The 16,806-nt window shown below is 40.0% G+C and overlaps 1 protein-coding gene across 4 annotated transcripts in view; it reads right to left on the reverse strand.

Moving 5' to 3' along the window:
• Positions 1–16,806, reverse strand: part of atp8a2 (ATPase phospholipid transporting 8A2) — a 564,661-nt gene that overhangs the window by 73,551 nt on the left and 474,304 nt on the right. For all 4 annotated transcript variants that reach the window (XM_060826104.1, XM_060826105.1, XM_060826106.1 and 1 more), the window contains 2 exons: positions 2,078–2,139; positions 1,178–1,234 (listed from right to left, as the gene is read on the reverse strand). In XM_060826104.1, coding sequence (XP_060682087.1) covers positions 1,178–1,234; positions 2,078–2,139 — 119 coding nt within the window. The remainder of the gene's footprint in view (positions 1–1,177; positions 1,235–2,077; positions 2,140–16,806) is intronic.

Raw genomic sequence — 16,806 nt, forward strand, 5'->3', positions numbered from 1 at the left:
CAGGTCCTGGGGATTTATCTACCTTTATGTGTTTCAACACATCCAGCACTTCCTCCTCTGTAACATGGACATTTTTCAAGATGTCACCATCTATTTCCCTACATTCTATATCTTCCATGTCCTTTTCCACAGCAAATACTGATGCAAAATACTTGTTTCGTATCTCCCCCATTTTCTGCGGCTCTACACAAAGGCCGCCTTGCTGATCTTTGAGGGGCGCTACGCTCTCCCAAATTACCCTTTTGTCCTTAATGTATTTGTAAAAACCCTTTGGATTCTCCTTAATTCTATTTGCCAAACATATATCACATCCCCTTTTTGCCCTCCTGATTTCCCTCTTAGGTATACTCCTACTTCCTTTATATTCTTCTAAGGATTCACTCGATCTATCCTGTCTGTACCTTACATATGCTTCCTTCTTTTTTTTAAACCAAACCCTCAATTTCTTTGGTCATCCAGCATTCCCTATACCTACCAGCCTTTCCTTTCACCCTAACAGGAATATACATTCTCAGGACTCACATTATCTCATTTCTGAAGGCTTCCCATTTTCTAACCGTCCCTTTACATGTGAACATCTGTGCCCAATCAGCTTTTTAAAGTTCTTGTCTAATACCGTCAAAATTGGCCTTCCTCCAATTTAGAACTTCAACTTTTAGATCTGGTCTATCCTTTTCCATCACTATTTTAAAACTAATAGAATTATGGTCGCTGGCTCAAAAGTGCTCCCCAACTGACACCTCAGTCATCTGCCCTGCCTTATTTCCAAGAGTAGGTCAAGTTTTACACTTCCTCTAGTAGGTACATCCACAGAATCAGAAATTTTCTTATACACACTTAAGAAATTCCTCTCCATCTAAACCCTTAACACTATGGCAGTCCCAGTGTATGTTTGGAAAGTTAAAACCCCCTATCATAACCACCCTCTTATTCTTTCAGATAACTGAGATCTCCTTACAAATTTGCTTCTCAATTTTCCTCTGACTATTAGGAGGTCTATAATACAATCCCAATAAGGTGATCATCCCATTCGTATTTCTGAGCTCCATCCAAATCACTTCCCTGGATATATTTTCGAGAATATCCTCCCTAAGTACAGCTGTAATGCTATCCCTTATCAAAAACGCCACTCATTGTACATAGCTTTTAAATGTGCAATATTATATAAAGTTTGTACCTTTGTCCATGCTGTTGTCTCAAAGCCAGCTTTCAAACACACAGTTACAACGACATACTGTAGAAAAAAATGGACAAGTATTATGATAAAAAGTGATTTTTTAATACAATTTTTTTGTAATGTAATAAGAGTATAAAGATTTACTTCATTCTGAAATTAAATCAAGCAACTTGAAATCTTTTTTAGTCAAGAATGCTGGTGGTTTTACCAATCTTTATCAACAATCTTATATAAGTCCATCAATGACTTTTTTTTGAAGTAGAACTAGTCGTGCATGGCTAATAGACTGATTGTATCTCTCAGTAAGCGTCTTCAAGTTCTTCAGCTCTCAAAACAATGGTTCACATGGACTAGTTGGTGTTCACAAAGATCCCCACCCAAAAGGTCAACATGTTTCTTTTCACTTCCAGATTTGGAAACATGAGTTCTCCACTGAAATAATTTTGTTTTTGTTTTCTAAAGAGGAGCTGGTCCATAAAAGACCAAATAGGTGCCTGGAGCTTACTCAGTCTGTTGCACAAATCAAACAATATTTGTTCCAGAAATTACACAGTGGCAGGATGTTTAAGGAATATCAGAAAAGCATAGATGGTGGCAGTTTAGTTGAAAACCAAGTCAAACCCAAACAAAAAAAAAGACGATTTCTGAGCTAGGTGAATGTTCATGGCACACCGTGGGATTGACAATGTTTATAATACTGGTTTATGTTATGCTTAAGGGATTCATAATACAAAAGCCAATTTTCCAATTTTGTAGTTGACCATGTCAAACAGAACAATTTGCACTTCAAATAAATACTTAAGCAAACAGATACAAAATAAATATATTATCAAAGACAACCAATACTATTGCTGCCCCCAGACTTGTTTTCTACACTAATGCAGAGATTGTATTACTTACTGTATAAACAATATTTCCGAGAAATAAATAGTCCATAACTTGTCCGCTCATAAATACTGAATCTGAAGGAGAACAGCAAAATTAAAATGTGGTTATGGTAAGTTCATATAGAAGATACTTCTGCAGATTTAGTTAAAATTCACGTTGGATTTCATTGTAATTTGGTACCACAATGCATGGTAGCCTAGTGCAATGTTACTGCACCAATGATCAAGAGGCTTGGACTAATGTTCCCAGACTTGAGTTCAAATCTTTCTGAAACAGCATGAGGAATTTGAATTTATTTAAACAAATCTGGAACAAAATAAAGCTAGTCTCAGCAATAATGATAATGAAACCATCAGATTGTTCTAAAATTTTATCTGGTTCATTAATGTCCTGTAGGGATGAAAATCAGCTATTTTAGCAATCATGTGACTTCAAATCCACACAAATTGTCTCACTCAACTGCCCTCAGAAAATACCTAGCAACCTAGGCACAAGTTAAATCAAAGCCACACTCCTTTGTTAACCTTGCAAAGTCCTCATCACCAGTATCTGGAAATCTGTGTCAAAGTTGAAAGAACTATCCCACTTGCAACAGTACGGCAGTCACACTGTCAGAATCCTCATGTGAAATGTCCCAGAATCTTCCAGCATCATCACTGGCCTGCCAAGTCAGACCCACCAAAGATGGTGGCATTGTGATAAACAGTTAGGAGGGAGTGTTCCTGAGTGTTCTCAAAATTGACTCTTCATGTTATGAAGCCTCTTGGCATTAGGTCAAATTTGGGCAAAGGAATTATTTTTTTATTCACTGTGGGATATGAGCATTGCTGGCTGGCCTGCTGATTATAATCTACCTGTTCCTTCCCCTGCACATTCACCTGATGAATCATGTTGGAAGAAGCAAGAGAACAAAATATACAGAGCAGAGATTTCAATGGTCATGTTAAGTTGGAGAGGGTTCAGAAGAGATTTATCAGGATGTTGCTGGGAATGGAAGGTTTGAGTTATGAAGAAAGACGAGATAGGCCAGGACTTTTTTCACGGCAGCGTAGGAGTTTGAGAGGGAACATTATAGATGAAAACAATGAGAGAAAGAGAGAGAGTAAATGGTAGTTATCCTTTCCCTAGATGGGGGAATTTCAAGACTAGGGGGCACATTTTTAATGTGAGAGGAGAGAGGTTTTAAAAAAGACATGAGGGGCAATTATTTTTACAGAAGGTGGTTCATGTGTGGAATGAACTTCCGGAGGAAGTGGTGGAATCGAGTACAATTACATTTAAAAGACATTTGGCTAAGTACATGAACAGGAAAGGTTTGGAGGGATATGGACCAGGAGCAGGCAGGTGAGACTAGATTGGGATTATGTTTGGCATGGACTGGTTGGACCAAAGGGTCTGCATTCGTGCTGTATGACTCTATGACACTATGAGTGATAGAGAAGTATGACTACCAATAAAGATGAGCTGAAAATGTGTTGCTGGAAAAGCGCAGCAGGTCAGGCAGCATCCAAGGAACAAGAGATTCGATGTTTCGGGCATAAGCCCTTCTTCAGGAATAGAGATGATCAAATCATGAACAACAAATGGTCAGGGCCTTCAACGTACGTAAGAGATCCATGACAGTATTTGTAGCAGTGACCTCTGAACAATTCATGTTGAAGCAAAGTCGAGTCTTCACACTCTGAACACCCTCTCATGCGAATGGTATGTAAATTGTTTTATTAAAAATGCAGTTACCCAATGTCTTGTGTTTCAAAAGGAACTAATTGTAAGGGTTTCTTAAGTGAAAGAAAGTGCTTGTTTTATTTATTAATCCTGAGAAAAATGATAAAGACATGACAACAAACATATATACATAAAGACATAAAATTATAACGCATTAGTGTCAGTACAAAAGGAAGATGAAAAGAATATACAGTTTAAAATCCTTACCGATGTCCTTTAGGAATAAGATTTTAACCTGAGACCACTGTTTAATTGAATCTTGTATCCTCAGTAGGAGCAAATATTTTATTTAAACTTTGATTTCTCAGTACTCTAATGTTTTTTTTAAATCAGCTCCATCACCAGGCACTCTTCCTTTTTTTCTTAGAATCTATACCACGTGGCAACAGGCCCTTCAGTCCAACAAGTCCATATGGATTCTCTGAAGAATATCCCACCCAAACCCATTCCCCTACGCTATTACTCTACATTGACTCCTGACTAATGCATCTAACCTACACATCCATGAACACTATGAGCAATTTAGCATGGCCAATTCACCTAACCTCCACATCTTCGGACTGTGGGAGGAAACCGGAGGACCCAGAGGAAACTCATGCAGGGACGGGAAGAATGTACAAACTCCACACAGACAGTCATCCGAGGCTAGAATCGAACCAAGGTCCCTAGTGCTGAGAGGCAACAGTGCTAACCAATGAGCCACCGTAGATGGGAGAGCATGTTTTCCAGCTGGTTCCAGTCACAAATCTATCTGCCTTGCATTGCCAAATGCAGCCCTGAGAACCTAGTTTGCGTATTTCAATATCTTTTTCCAATGGCTGTGTATCCAAAACTAGAGGACCTATCTTTAAGGTGAGAGGGGAAAGATTTAAAAAGGACCTCAGGAGCAACTTTTTCACACAGATAGTGGTGTGTGTCTGGAACAAGCTGCCAGAGGAAGTGGTGGAGTCTAGTACAATTACGACATTTAAAAGGCATTTGGATGGGTATATGAATAGGAAGAATTTGGAGGGATATGGGCCAGATGCTCGCAGGTGGGACTAGATTGGGTTGGGATATCAGGTCGGCATGGACGGGTTGGATCAAAGGGTCTCTTTCCATACTGTACATCTCTATGACTCTAAATGGGACTAAGTCAGATTAGGATGTCTCATCAACATGAATGAGTTGGACTAAAGGGTCTATTTCCATATTGTATGACTATGACTCTGAGTTCATTGATTCCAAGCTTGATAATTGCAGGTGATGATTGACATCTCCAATATGTGAAAGTTATCATGTAAGTGTGAATCAAAATAGGAGAGGAGTGTCTTTTCATGTCTTATAAGTGGATAAGTTTCAATGTCTTTTTATAAAATATTCATTTTTTTTCAAGCAATTTCATTTATTCCAAGTTAGTTTATTGATTCTTGGTTTATCTCGGCTATATAATTAATATCAATTTGACCACTTGCCTGCCCTTTCAGGAACGACTCTTCAGTTAATCTGTTAATTTAATGAATGCTTTACTCAAAGGTATATAAACATGGACTGGGATTTATAGTTAGGGCCAAGTGAATCATCATAGAATCCCTATGTGGAAAGAAGCTATTCAGCCCATCAAGTCAAACCAACCATACAAAGAAGATCCCATCCAGATGCAGCTTTGACCCTATTCCCATAACTCTGCAATTACCATGGCCAATTTATATAAGCTGCACATCTTTGGACTGTGGGAGGAACCCGGAGCACTCAGAGAAAACCCACGCAGACACAGGGAGAATGTGTAAACTCTATACAGGCAGGCTGGAATTGAATCTGGGTCCCTTGGTCACCGTGCCACTTGTCGTGAAGGCAACTGATTCAAAATCCATCAGGGTCTTCTCACACTAGTTGTTCTGCTGTCTACGTGTCTCATTATTTATTTTAACCATGTACTTGTAGAGTTAATTATTGGTTATATGGCATAAAATAATTCGAGAGAGACTGGGTGCGGAAGTGAGCTGAACAATTAGAAGAACCTCTTCTGAACCTATCCATAAATTAGGCCAATCTAACCATAAACAAGTGCCATCAGTGGTGGTTGATTGAGTCATCAGACCCATCTGCCTGCCTTATTTTCATTACTATGTCCAGGCCTTGGGTGCCCTTAGAAAGGGAACGCACAGTGTCCATTGGTACAGTTGAAGTCTTCCATGATTGGTGGGCACAATAGCAGTTGGAGTGCATCAGTACAAACTCTTACCTTCATTTTATGTGTTTCTTTTAAAGTTTGTTTTTTTTTTGTTACATTGCCTCTTTAACGTGCTGATAATTTGATTATGAGTTAATCTATTTTATTGAATATTCAAAAGAGTGGAAAAAGAAACTTTTAGGACACCAAATGTTGATTACGAAAGAAGCAGACACCTGTAATGTTGCATTCGGTAAATAAATTCAGTGTTAAATAAAATATTGGCATCTGGTTTCCTACTTCACCATCTGGTTTCAGAATGAACTCACTCCTTGTATTATGTAATGGTATCACACTAATAGGATGAATTCAGAACCAATCCAAGGGCTCAAAGCTCGGCTTCCATGACACCTGAAAGGGCATCATCAGCAGATGCATTGTAATCCATCACAATCTGTAAGCTCATTGGAACCTCTAACAACTTGTAACCTCACTCTACCATCATCACTGAGGGGACCAACCATGGTTCACTGAGCAGTGTAGGATAGCATACCAGGTATAGTACCAGCCATTAATGAAATTGACATGCCAACTGATGAAGCTACAACAAAGAAGGATATTAAACATTAGAAACAATATGTTATAGACAGTGAACAATTCCATGACCAATAAACCATCTCATTATAATGTCACACCCATTCTTGAATAGAAAAATTAAACAACAGATCAGAGAAAAAAGGTTCCGCAAATATCCTCATCCTCAATAATGTCAAAACCCTGTACTACAGTGTAAAGTCAAGTCAAAAACTTTTGAAATCTCGTGGTATACACTTTGTATTAATCCCACTTTTAACCATGTGCCTCCAGAGTTAATTATCTGTTACATAGGATCCAAAATATAATCTAATATTAAAAAAATCTTGTGGCAGTTCTTTCCAACAAGACTTCAATTCAGCCTTGGTTCAAACAAATTCCAGAGGTCAGGTGAAAGTGACATCAAGTCAGCATCTGACAGCAGTGTGCCACCAAGGAGCTTGAGGGAAAACTAAAAGGAGAGAAAATTCACCAGTAGCTGGAGTCAAACCAAGCACAATGGAAGATAGCTGTGCTACTGGAAGTCAATGATCTCGGTGTCAAAACACTGCATCAGTACTTCCTCAGGGTAGTGTCCTTGGGCCCATCACCTTCAACTGCTTCATGAATGTCCTGATGAAGTGGTGGACTTGGGCACAATTACGACATTTAAAAGACACTTGGATAAGTACATGAATAGGACAACTTTGGAGAGATTTTGGCCAGGAACAGGCAGGTAGGATGGGTTTAGCTTGGGATTATGTCTGGCATGGACCGGTTGGACCAAACAGTTTGCTTCTGTGCTGTATGACACTATAAGATCAGATGTGAGATGATCATTGACAATCGGACAGCATACAGTACTGTTTCCATTTCTTCAAATAATGAAACAGTTTGTGCAGCAAGACCTGGGCAATATTCAAGCTGGATAAACCAGTGCAAGGTAATGTTTGTGCTTTACAAGTGTCATTTAGCAACATGTTTCAACAAGAGAAAATCGAACGTTGTATTTTACTACTGACATCAACCTGGACGAGCCAGATAAATAGTGACAATAAACAAGCTGGTACACTGCGGTGAGTGATTTACCTTTTTACTATCAAGTATCTATTAGGCTGAAGTCAGGAGTGTGACAGAATATTCTCCATTGGCTAGAGTGTGCAATTCAGACAGTGCTCAAAAAAACTCAAGACAATCCATGAGAAAAGAACCCACTTGATTAATAACAGAACATTCTTCTATCACAGGGAAATGTTCTTCATTGTCGGCCATCACAACAGTTACTAACTAGAAGAACAAGGGCAGCAAGCTTAGTGGTTACTTTTATCTCTAAGATACCATTCTAACTTGTATATGGATACCTGATATGGTCCCTGCAACTCCCTAGCTATCAGCTCCATGACTGTACTTTCATCATATGGACTGCAGTGTTGCAAAAAGGCGGCTCTTCGTGACCTTTTCATGGGCAATTAGGGATGAGCAATAAATACTAGCATTTATTCTACAATGCACATCCCATGAATTTAAACTAACTTTGGACCATCCTGGATTAAAACCAGAGATCCTCTCCTAGGATACGTGAAATAATTTCAGAATCTGAGCTAGTGATGCTCCATCCAAAAACTAAATGAAGACATTGAGTCAACGGTATTGTCCTTTCAGGCAGTATTGAGTGTGCAGAACAACAGCAAAAACAGACTAACTTGACAACTTGCCAATTTCTCACTATAATGTCACTTTTACATGGTTAGCACTGCTACCTCACAGTGCAATGGACCCATGTTCAAATCTGGTGTTGGGTGACTGTGCGGCGTTTGCACATTCTCTCCAAGTTTGTGTGGGTTTCCACAGGGTGCTCCCAAAGATATGCAGGTTAGGTGGTTTGGTCATACTAAATTGCCCCATAGTGTGCAGGGTAGGTGGATTAGTCATGGTATATAATAGGGTTAAGGGGACTGAGTGGAAGTGTAATTCTGAGTCAGAGGGTTGGCTGAGACTTGATGGTCCAAATGGCCTCAATCTGCACTGTACGGAGACAATGATTCTATATTTTGGTTTAACCTATTCTCAGGCCATATGCTTGTCTTTTAACCTCATAACTTAAAATGAGATTGGAGCAAAGCATAAGAATTAAAAGCATGTATACTGGATATATGAAAGAAAAATAGAAAATTCTAGAAATAGTCAGCAGGTCTGGCAGCATCTGTGGAAGGAGAAACAAAAGTTCTGGGGGTATGGGGGGCACATCTTGCTTGCCATTTAAGAACTGGCAAGAAGCCTGCCAAAGCAGAAACCAAAAACTCATTAGTCAATGAAATCACTGTTGGGCCATTCTTGGAATCAAGACTGGAAGCACAGATTCTACCTACTGAGAGCTGCCAGCAGTCAAAGGATGGCAATTCTTGTGCTCAGAAAAAATACTTACTGCAGTCCTAGGATCACAGTAGTCAAACCACAAGTCAGTAATTGGGGGTTTGCAGGTTCATGATCAGGGCAAGAGATGTTGAAGTTGGTGATGGCAGTGGAGGAGACACTGTCAGTGGGTTTCCCTTTCCAATGACTACAGTCGGTTCCGGTCCCATTAAATGGTGCTGCTACTGCGTGATTTTCTTATAATGCGAGATTGCATGAGAACGGAACTATCATGTTATACCAGAACCGACTGTGTATATTTTTAATGGTGGTTTATTCATTTTAAACTGCATAATTTTCTCATTACTCAGAAAAGGGGTGACTGACATTACTACTTGTTCAGAAGGGGTCAGAAAATGACAAAATCATAACAGTAATGTTGATATTTAAAGAATCACAATCGGAATGCAAATTTTTCCAAAAGTTGATGTCATCACGATGTAATTGCAAGTTACAGTTGTCCAGAGTAAATAAGTTAGAAAAATGCTCACTGTTGAAATAGTTAACAAAATTAGATGTATAAAATTCAGTATTGGGATCTGTCACTCAACTTATGAAAATTGTTTCTTTCCCTCCACTTTCACATTGAGTGATAAATGCTTACCTTATTTCAAATTTAAAATCATTGTTCATATAATGCAAAGTGAAGATATTGTTTGCTTCCATTTCTGTAGTCTGTGGGTTTGACTTCTGGAGGAGGCTGTCATGTCACTTACTAGTTAGAAGCATAATGAGCTCTGAGGTGTCAAGTTACAACTGAGGTTTACATACGCACAGCTAGATAGAGTGTCTAGTTCTAATGGATTACAAATGGTAAAAATTCAATTAAATACATTTTCATATTCTTTGTTCCATATTTGTCTTTTTTTTATAGCTTTGAAATGAATTTATTTCAATTCGATGAAGAAATTAATATATTCTACTTCCTGGACTTAGTTTCAGCTCAAAACATTTTGAAGTCAGTTATTGCATAGGTTAGACAGAGCTAAAGCCTGCTCCACTCTCTTCCACAGATATGCTTTAACTCAGTCTCAGAAGGGGTGACGCTTACTGTGTCAGCGATATTTCCATTTACCAACATTAACTATTCTTATGACCCATTGGAGCGAAACTGTCAATTTAGTGCTTAATTACTGGCAATTTTGAGCAGACTGTCCCTGTCCACTGGGATTTGAGACTGTCCAGGTTCATTTTGCTTTCAATATTCAAATATAGAAGATTTTCATCACCTCAGTCTGGGTTGAATTCAAATCTATGTCCCAAAGGAGAAATAAGAATACTCCAACTCTCTGCATCACTCAGCTTCTCCTCAATTGGTTATTTGAACACATAAGCTGACTACTAGAAGTGCTTGTAAAAATAGATACTATAAGAGATACTGTCCATCAACTTAATAAGTATTTAAAATTCCACTTGTATTGCATCTGCAACATGGCTCTAAAGCAGCAGAATCAGACAATACTTGACTTAAATAGATATTAGGAAGACAATTGGAAACTGAGTCAACACATAAGTTTTAAAGGAAAACCTGAAAGAAGACAGAGAGATAGAAGATGCAAATTTTAAGAGAGGTTTTTAACATTGAGGATTTGAAACACCATGAGCCACTACATTAATGTGCACAGGATGTTGAGTGAACATGACTTGGTGAGAGTTAGGATATACCTGAACATGGTAAAGGAGTCTTTAAGATGGCAGTTGTCACAATATGAAATAATTTTAGGTGTAGAAGGGAGAAATGTGGGTCCATAACTCATGTTTTAAAACTAAATAAAAGATATGGGGGCATGGCATAAACTACATCATCCTCCGATATTTCTGCCACCTCCAAACGGACCCCACCACCAGAGGTATATTTCCCTTCCCACCCCTTTCCGCTTTCCGCAAAGACCGTTCCCTCTGTGACTACCTGGTCAGATCCACACCCCCAACAACCCACCCTCCCCTGCCACAGCAGGAACTGCAAAAACTGCGCCCACACTGCCTCCCTCACCTCCATCCAAGGAGCCTTCCACATCCAGCAAAGTTTCACTTGCACATCCACCAATGTCATTTGTTGTATCAGTTGCTCCCGATGCGGTCTCCTCTACATTGGGGAGACTGGATGCCTCCTTGCTTTAGGACACGTGTACCAATCAACTCCACTGTCCCGTGCCCCAACATTTCAACTCCCCCTCCCACTCTGCCGAGGACATGCAAGTCCTTGGCCTCCTCCACCGCCGCTCCCACACCACCTGATGCCTGGAGGAAGAACGCCTCATCATCCGCCTCGGAACACTTCAACCCCAGGGCATTAATTGGGCTTCACTAGTTTCCTCATTTCCCCTTTCCGCACCTTAGCCCACATCCAACCTTCCAGCTCAGCACTGTCCCCATGACCTGTCCTACCTGCCAATCTCCCTTCCCACCTATCCGCTCCACCCTCCCCTCTGACCTATCACCTCCATCCCCACCCCCATTCACCTATTGTACTCTTTGCTACCTTCTTCCCCAGCCCCACCCTGCACCCCGAACCCCTATTTATCTCTCCACCCTGGAGGCTCCCTGCCTCCATTCCAGATGAAGGACTTTTGCCCGAATGTCGATTTTCTTGCTCCTCGGATGCTGCCTGACCTGCTGTGCTTTTCCAGCACCATTCTAATCTAAATGCATGAAGAGAGAGCTGCTTAGTTGAACTGAGAAACTAGATTAAAAGGAGGACATTAAAATTGCAAAGGCAAACTATTCAGAAGACATTAAATAATTCCAAGCGAAGGTTTCTCCCAGTGAGAAGTTACCTTGAAAAGGAAATATTATATGTGTGACTAAATAAAGAAGTTCTGAATAGCATTAATTTGGAAAAGGCTGTTCACGTCTTCAAAAATTCACAGTATGTCAGAGGAATGGAAAAACTTTAAGAACCAACAAAAATTATTAAAAAGATAATAAAGAGGAAGAAAGGAGAGTATGGGAGAAAGCTAGCTAGTAATACAAAAGCAAACATTAAGATTTCTACAAGTACTTGAATAGCAGAAGAGTAACTAAGCTTGTGTCAGTTCTCTAGAGAGTAAGTATGGGAAATTAATAATGGAAAACAAAGACTTCGAAAATTCCTCAAAGATAATCGAAAATAATAAGGAGGATGAGCATAAAACAATGCCTCAGCCAGTAAAAGGTTGCTGGTAAACCAATGGACCTAAAGACTGACAAGTTCTCAGGACTGCATCCTTGGAACTGCATTTCCTAAATCCTAGACCCTTACGTACATACTGAATACAAGTAACTGCAAGATTGATCAGCTTGCTTAGTTTAATTCAGAGTTAATAAATTTCATCTCTCTTTGGAATTTTAGCTGAAATATTGGTAACAGTCAATTGCTAAACTAAAGCTACCATAAGTTTCCAGCTTTTAAGATGGTGAGGGCTGCTGGGAAGAAGGGTTTAGAGAGAGATGCTAGGCACTTACCTGTAGTTATATATTTAAAGATTCCTGAGGTATTAACGTAAGAAGCATACTAAGTATCAGAATCCATGGTTCTACTCTTTGAACTATGTTAGGGAACTTGGTTATCACTGACAAGGCTAGCATTTTGTTGGTCATTCCCAATCACTGCAGTCCATGCACTGTGGTAAGAAAATCCAATGACAATGAAAGAATGATGACATGATTCTGAAACAGAATGGTGTATGGCTTCAAAGATAAGTCACTAGGGAGTGATGGTATTCTTATGTACTCCCTAAGGGTGTTTCTGATGGTAATCGTCAATCATTTGGTAGGTGCTATTGAAAATTCCTTGGAGAGTTGTTGCAGTGTACTTTGTTGATGATCTCACTACTATTATGGTGCATTGGTGGAAGGCATATCCATGCTGCGTTGTTATAAACAGTGTCATCTAGCTCTCTGTTCACAGACTGGTGACTCTTAAGTCAATGTGGTTAAGTTGTCGGAGCAGGTTCTGAGGAATCAGATTTACATGCACCTGGAAAGGCAACGACAGATTAGGGACAGTCAACATGGCTTTGTACATGGGAAATAGTGTTTCACTAACTTGAGTTTTTTTGAAGAGGTGTTAAAGAAGATTGATGAAGGCACAGTGGTAGACACTGCCTATACCAAATTCAGTAAAACGTTTGACAACGCTCTGCATGGTAAGCAAGGCTAGATCCCATGGAATCCAGAGGAGCCAGCAAATTAGATACACAATTGATTTGAAGGTAGGAGACAGATGGTGGTGGTAGAGGGTTCCTTTTCAGACTGGTGGCCCATGACCAGTGGTGTGCAGCAAGAAATGGTGCTAAGTCCTCCATTTTTCATCATTTATATAAATGATTTGGATCTGAACAGAGGAGGAATGGTTAGTAAGTTTGCAGATGACACCAAAATAGGTGGTGTAGTGGACAGTGAAGAAGATTATCTCAGAGTACAATGGGGCCTTGATCAGATGGGCCGATGAATGGCAGATGGAGTTTAATTTAGATAAATGTGAGGTGTTGTAGTTTGGTAGGACAAACCCGGGCAGGACTTATACAGTTAATGGCAGGGTTCTGGAGACTGTTGTTGAACAGAGAGACTGAGGGGTGCAGGTGCACTGTTCCTTGAAAGTTGAGTCGCAGGTAGACAGGGTGGTAACTGTGGTGTTTGGTATGCTTGCCTTTATTGCTCAGAATATTGAGTATACAAGTTGAGATGTCATGTTGCAGCTGTACAGAATGTTTGCAAGGCCACTTTTAGAATACTGCATACTGATTCTGGTTGCCCTTCTGTTCAAAGTTGTTAAATTTGAAAGGATCCGGAAAAGATTTTCAAGAACGTTGCCGGGGCTGAAGGGAGAGGCTGAATAGGCTGGGGCTTTTTTCCCAGGAGCGTCAGAGGTTAAGTGGTGATCTTAAAGGTTTATAAGATCATGAGGATCATAGTTAGAATGAATAGTCAAGGCTTTTTTTTCTAGGGTGGGGGATCTAAAACTAGAGGGCATAAGTTTAAGGTGAGAGAAGAAATATTGAAATAGGACACAAGGGGAAACCTTTTCATGCAGAAGGTGGGTGTGTGGATGGAACAAGCTGCCAGAGGAAGTGGTGGAGGCAGGTACAATTACAATATTTAAAAGGCATCTGGATAGGTATATGAAAGAAAGGGTTTACAGAGCTATGGGCCAAATGCTGGCAAATGGGTCTAGGTCAGATTGGGATGTCTGGCTGGTCCGGATGAGTTGGACCAAAGAATGTTTCCATGCTGGACGACTCAATGACTCTACGAACATTTTAGAAGGAACCTTTTGTTTTGGGAAGATTAAATTTGGAAGGATAAGATCATTAAAATGCTGGACTTTAGAAATTGCCAGAGTCTTGGTTAGTATTCTGGGAAGTTGTCTGTTGGATTTTTCCTAAAATTATTTGGGAATTGGAGTTGAAATCACCCAAGATAATAAGGCGAAGTTCTGAATTCAGCATGCAGTAAAATAGTTTGCCAAGAGTTGGAAATTGCTAGACACCAGAGGTAAGTGGGTCATCAAAAATCAGAAGAATTTCTGATGCAGAAGCACTGAGCCAAAGTGCAGTGAGACCCACACTTTGACTGGAATTTTCAAATTCATGAGGTAATTAAGGAGCAGTGGAGAGTTGCTAAGTTAGAGGCTAGTGAAAGGATCCCAGAAATCTCAAAGCCCAGAGGACAGCAGAAACATAGAGTAAAAGTTAATTCCTTAGAACTGTGGCACTTTGATTTGGTTTAAGAACATGAAGGACTTTTCAAAAGCTAGATGAGTAGACAAAAACTTTCTGAAGAGGGAAGCCAAAATGGAAAGAGGATGTTCTCATTTTAGCATATGATCATGTTTCTATTTTAGCATAAGGAGTAATTGACAACTTAATATAATGTTTAGTGGGTGATACCTGCTTTGATTATTTGTGTATATGCAGTAAAGTTGTTTAAAGAAAGGGAACCTTGTGGTAGCATTCCCTTAGTACCTATTGTTGGGAAATAAGGCAGCACAGGTGACTGAGGTATCAGTGGGGGAGCACTTTGAGGCCAGCAACCATAATTCTATTAGTTTTAAAATAGTGATGGAAAAGGATAGACCAGATCCAAAAGTTGAAGTTCTAAATTGGAGGAACGCTTATTTTGACGGTATTAGGCAAGAACTTTCAAAAGCTGATTAGGGACAGATGTTCGCAGGTAAAGGGACAGCTGGAAAATGGGAAGTCTTCAGAAATGAGATAACGAGAGTCCAGAGAATGTATATTCTTCTTAGGGTGAAAGGAAAGGCTGGTAGGTGTAGGAAATGCTGGATGACTAGAGAAATTGAAGGGTTGGTTAAGGAAAAGAAGGAAACATATGTCCAAGTATAGACAGGACAGATCGAGTGAATCCTTAGAAGAGTATAAAGGCAGTAGGAGTATACATAAGAGGGAAATCAGGAGGGCAGAAAGGGGACATGAGATAGCTTTGGCAAATAGGGTTAAGGAGAACCCAAAGGGTTTTTACAAATACATTAGGACAAAAGGGTAACAGGAGAGAATAGAGTCCCTCAAAGATCAGCAAGGTGACCTTTGTGCAGAGCAGCAGGAAATGGGTGAGATACGAAACGAGTATTTCACATCGTGTTTACTGTAGAGAAGGACATGGAAAACATACAATGTAGGGAAATAGATGGTGACATCTTAAAAAATGTCCATGTTACAGAGAACATACTGCTGGATGTCTTGAAACGCATAAAAGTGGATAAATCCCCAGGACCTAATCAGGTGTATCCTAGAACTCTGTGGGAAACTAGAGAAGTGACTGCTGAGCCCCTTACTGAGATATTTGGATCATCGATAGTCACAGGTGAGGTGCCAGAAGACTGGAGGTTGGCTAACGTGGTGCCACTGTTTAAGAAAGGAGGTAAGGACAAGCCAGGGAACTATATACTGATGAGCCTGACATCAGTGGTGGGCAGGTTTTTGGAGGGAATCCTGAGGGACAGGTTGTACATGCATTTGGAAAGGCAAGGTCTGATTAGGGATAGTCAACATGGCTTTGTATGTGGGAAATCATGTCTCACAAATTTGAGTTTTCTGAAGTAACAAAGATGGAAGAGTGAAAGACGTGATCTACATGGACTTCAGTAAGGTGTTCAACAAGGTTCCCCATAGAAGACTGGTTAGCAAGGTTAGAACTCATGGAATACAGGGAGAACTAACTATTTGGATACAGGACTGACACGAAGGTAGAAGAGGGTGGTGGTGGAGGGTTGTTTTTCAGACTGGAGGCCTGTAACCAGTGGAGTGCCTCAAGGTGCTGGGTCCACTGCTTTTCATTATATATGTAAATGATTTGAATGTGAGCATAAGAGGTATAGTTAGTAAGTTTGCAGATAACACCAAAATTGGAGATGAAGTGGACAGTGAAGAAGGTTACCTTAGATTACACAGGGATCTTGTTCAGATGGGCCAATGGGCTGAAAAGTGGCAGATGGAGTTTAATTTAGATAAATGTGATGTGCTGCATTTTGGGAAAGCAAATCTTAGTTGGACTTATACTCTTAATGGTAAGGTAATGGGGAGTGTTGCTGAACAAAGAGACCTTGGAGTGCAGGTTTATAGCTCCTTGAAAGTGGAGTCGCAGGTAGATAGGATAGTGAAGAAGGCTGTACAGGACATTGACTAGGCCACCTTTGGAATATTATATGCAATGCTGGTCTCTTCCTATCGGAAGGATGTTGAAACTTGAAAGGTTTGGAAAAGATTTACAAGGATGTCATCAGGGTTGGAGGATGAGCTATAGGGAGAGGTTAAATTGCCTGGGGCTGTTTTCCCTGCAGCATCGAAGACCTTATTGAGATTTATAAAATCATGAGGGGCATGGATAGGATAAATAGAAAAACTCTCTTCCCTGGAGTGAGGGAGTCCATAACTGGAGA

Source organism: Hemiscyllium ocellatum, chromosome 6 (genome assembly GCF_020745735.1).
Source record: "Hemiscyllium ocellatum isolate sHemOce1 chromosome 6, sHemOce1.pat.X.cur, whole genome shotgun sequence".
In the NCBI taxonomy this organism is placed as follows: Eukaryota; Metazoa; Chordata; class Chondrichthyes; order Orectolobiformes; family Hemiscylliidae; genus Hemiscyllium; species Hemiscyllium ocellatum.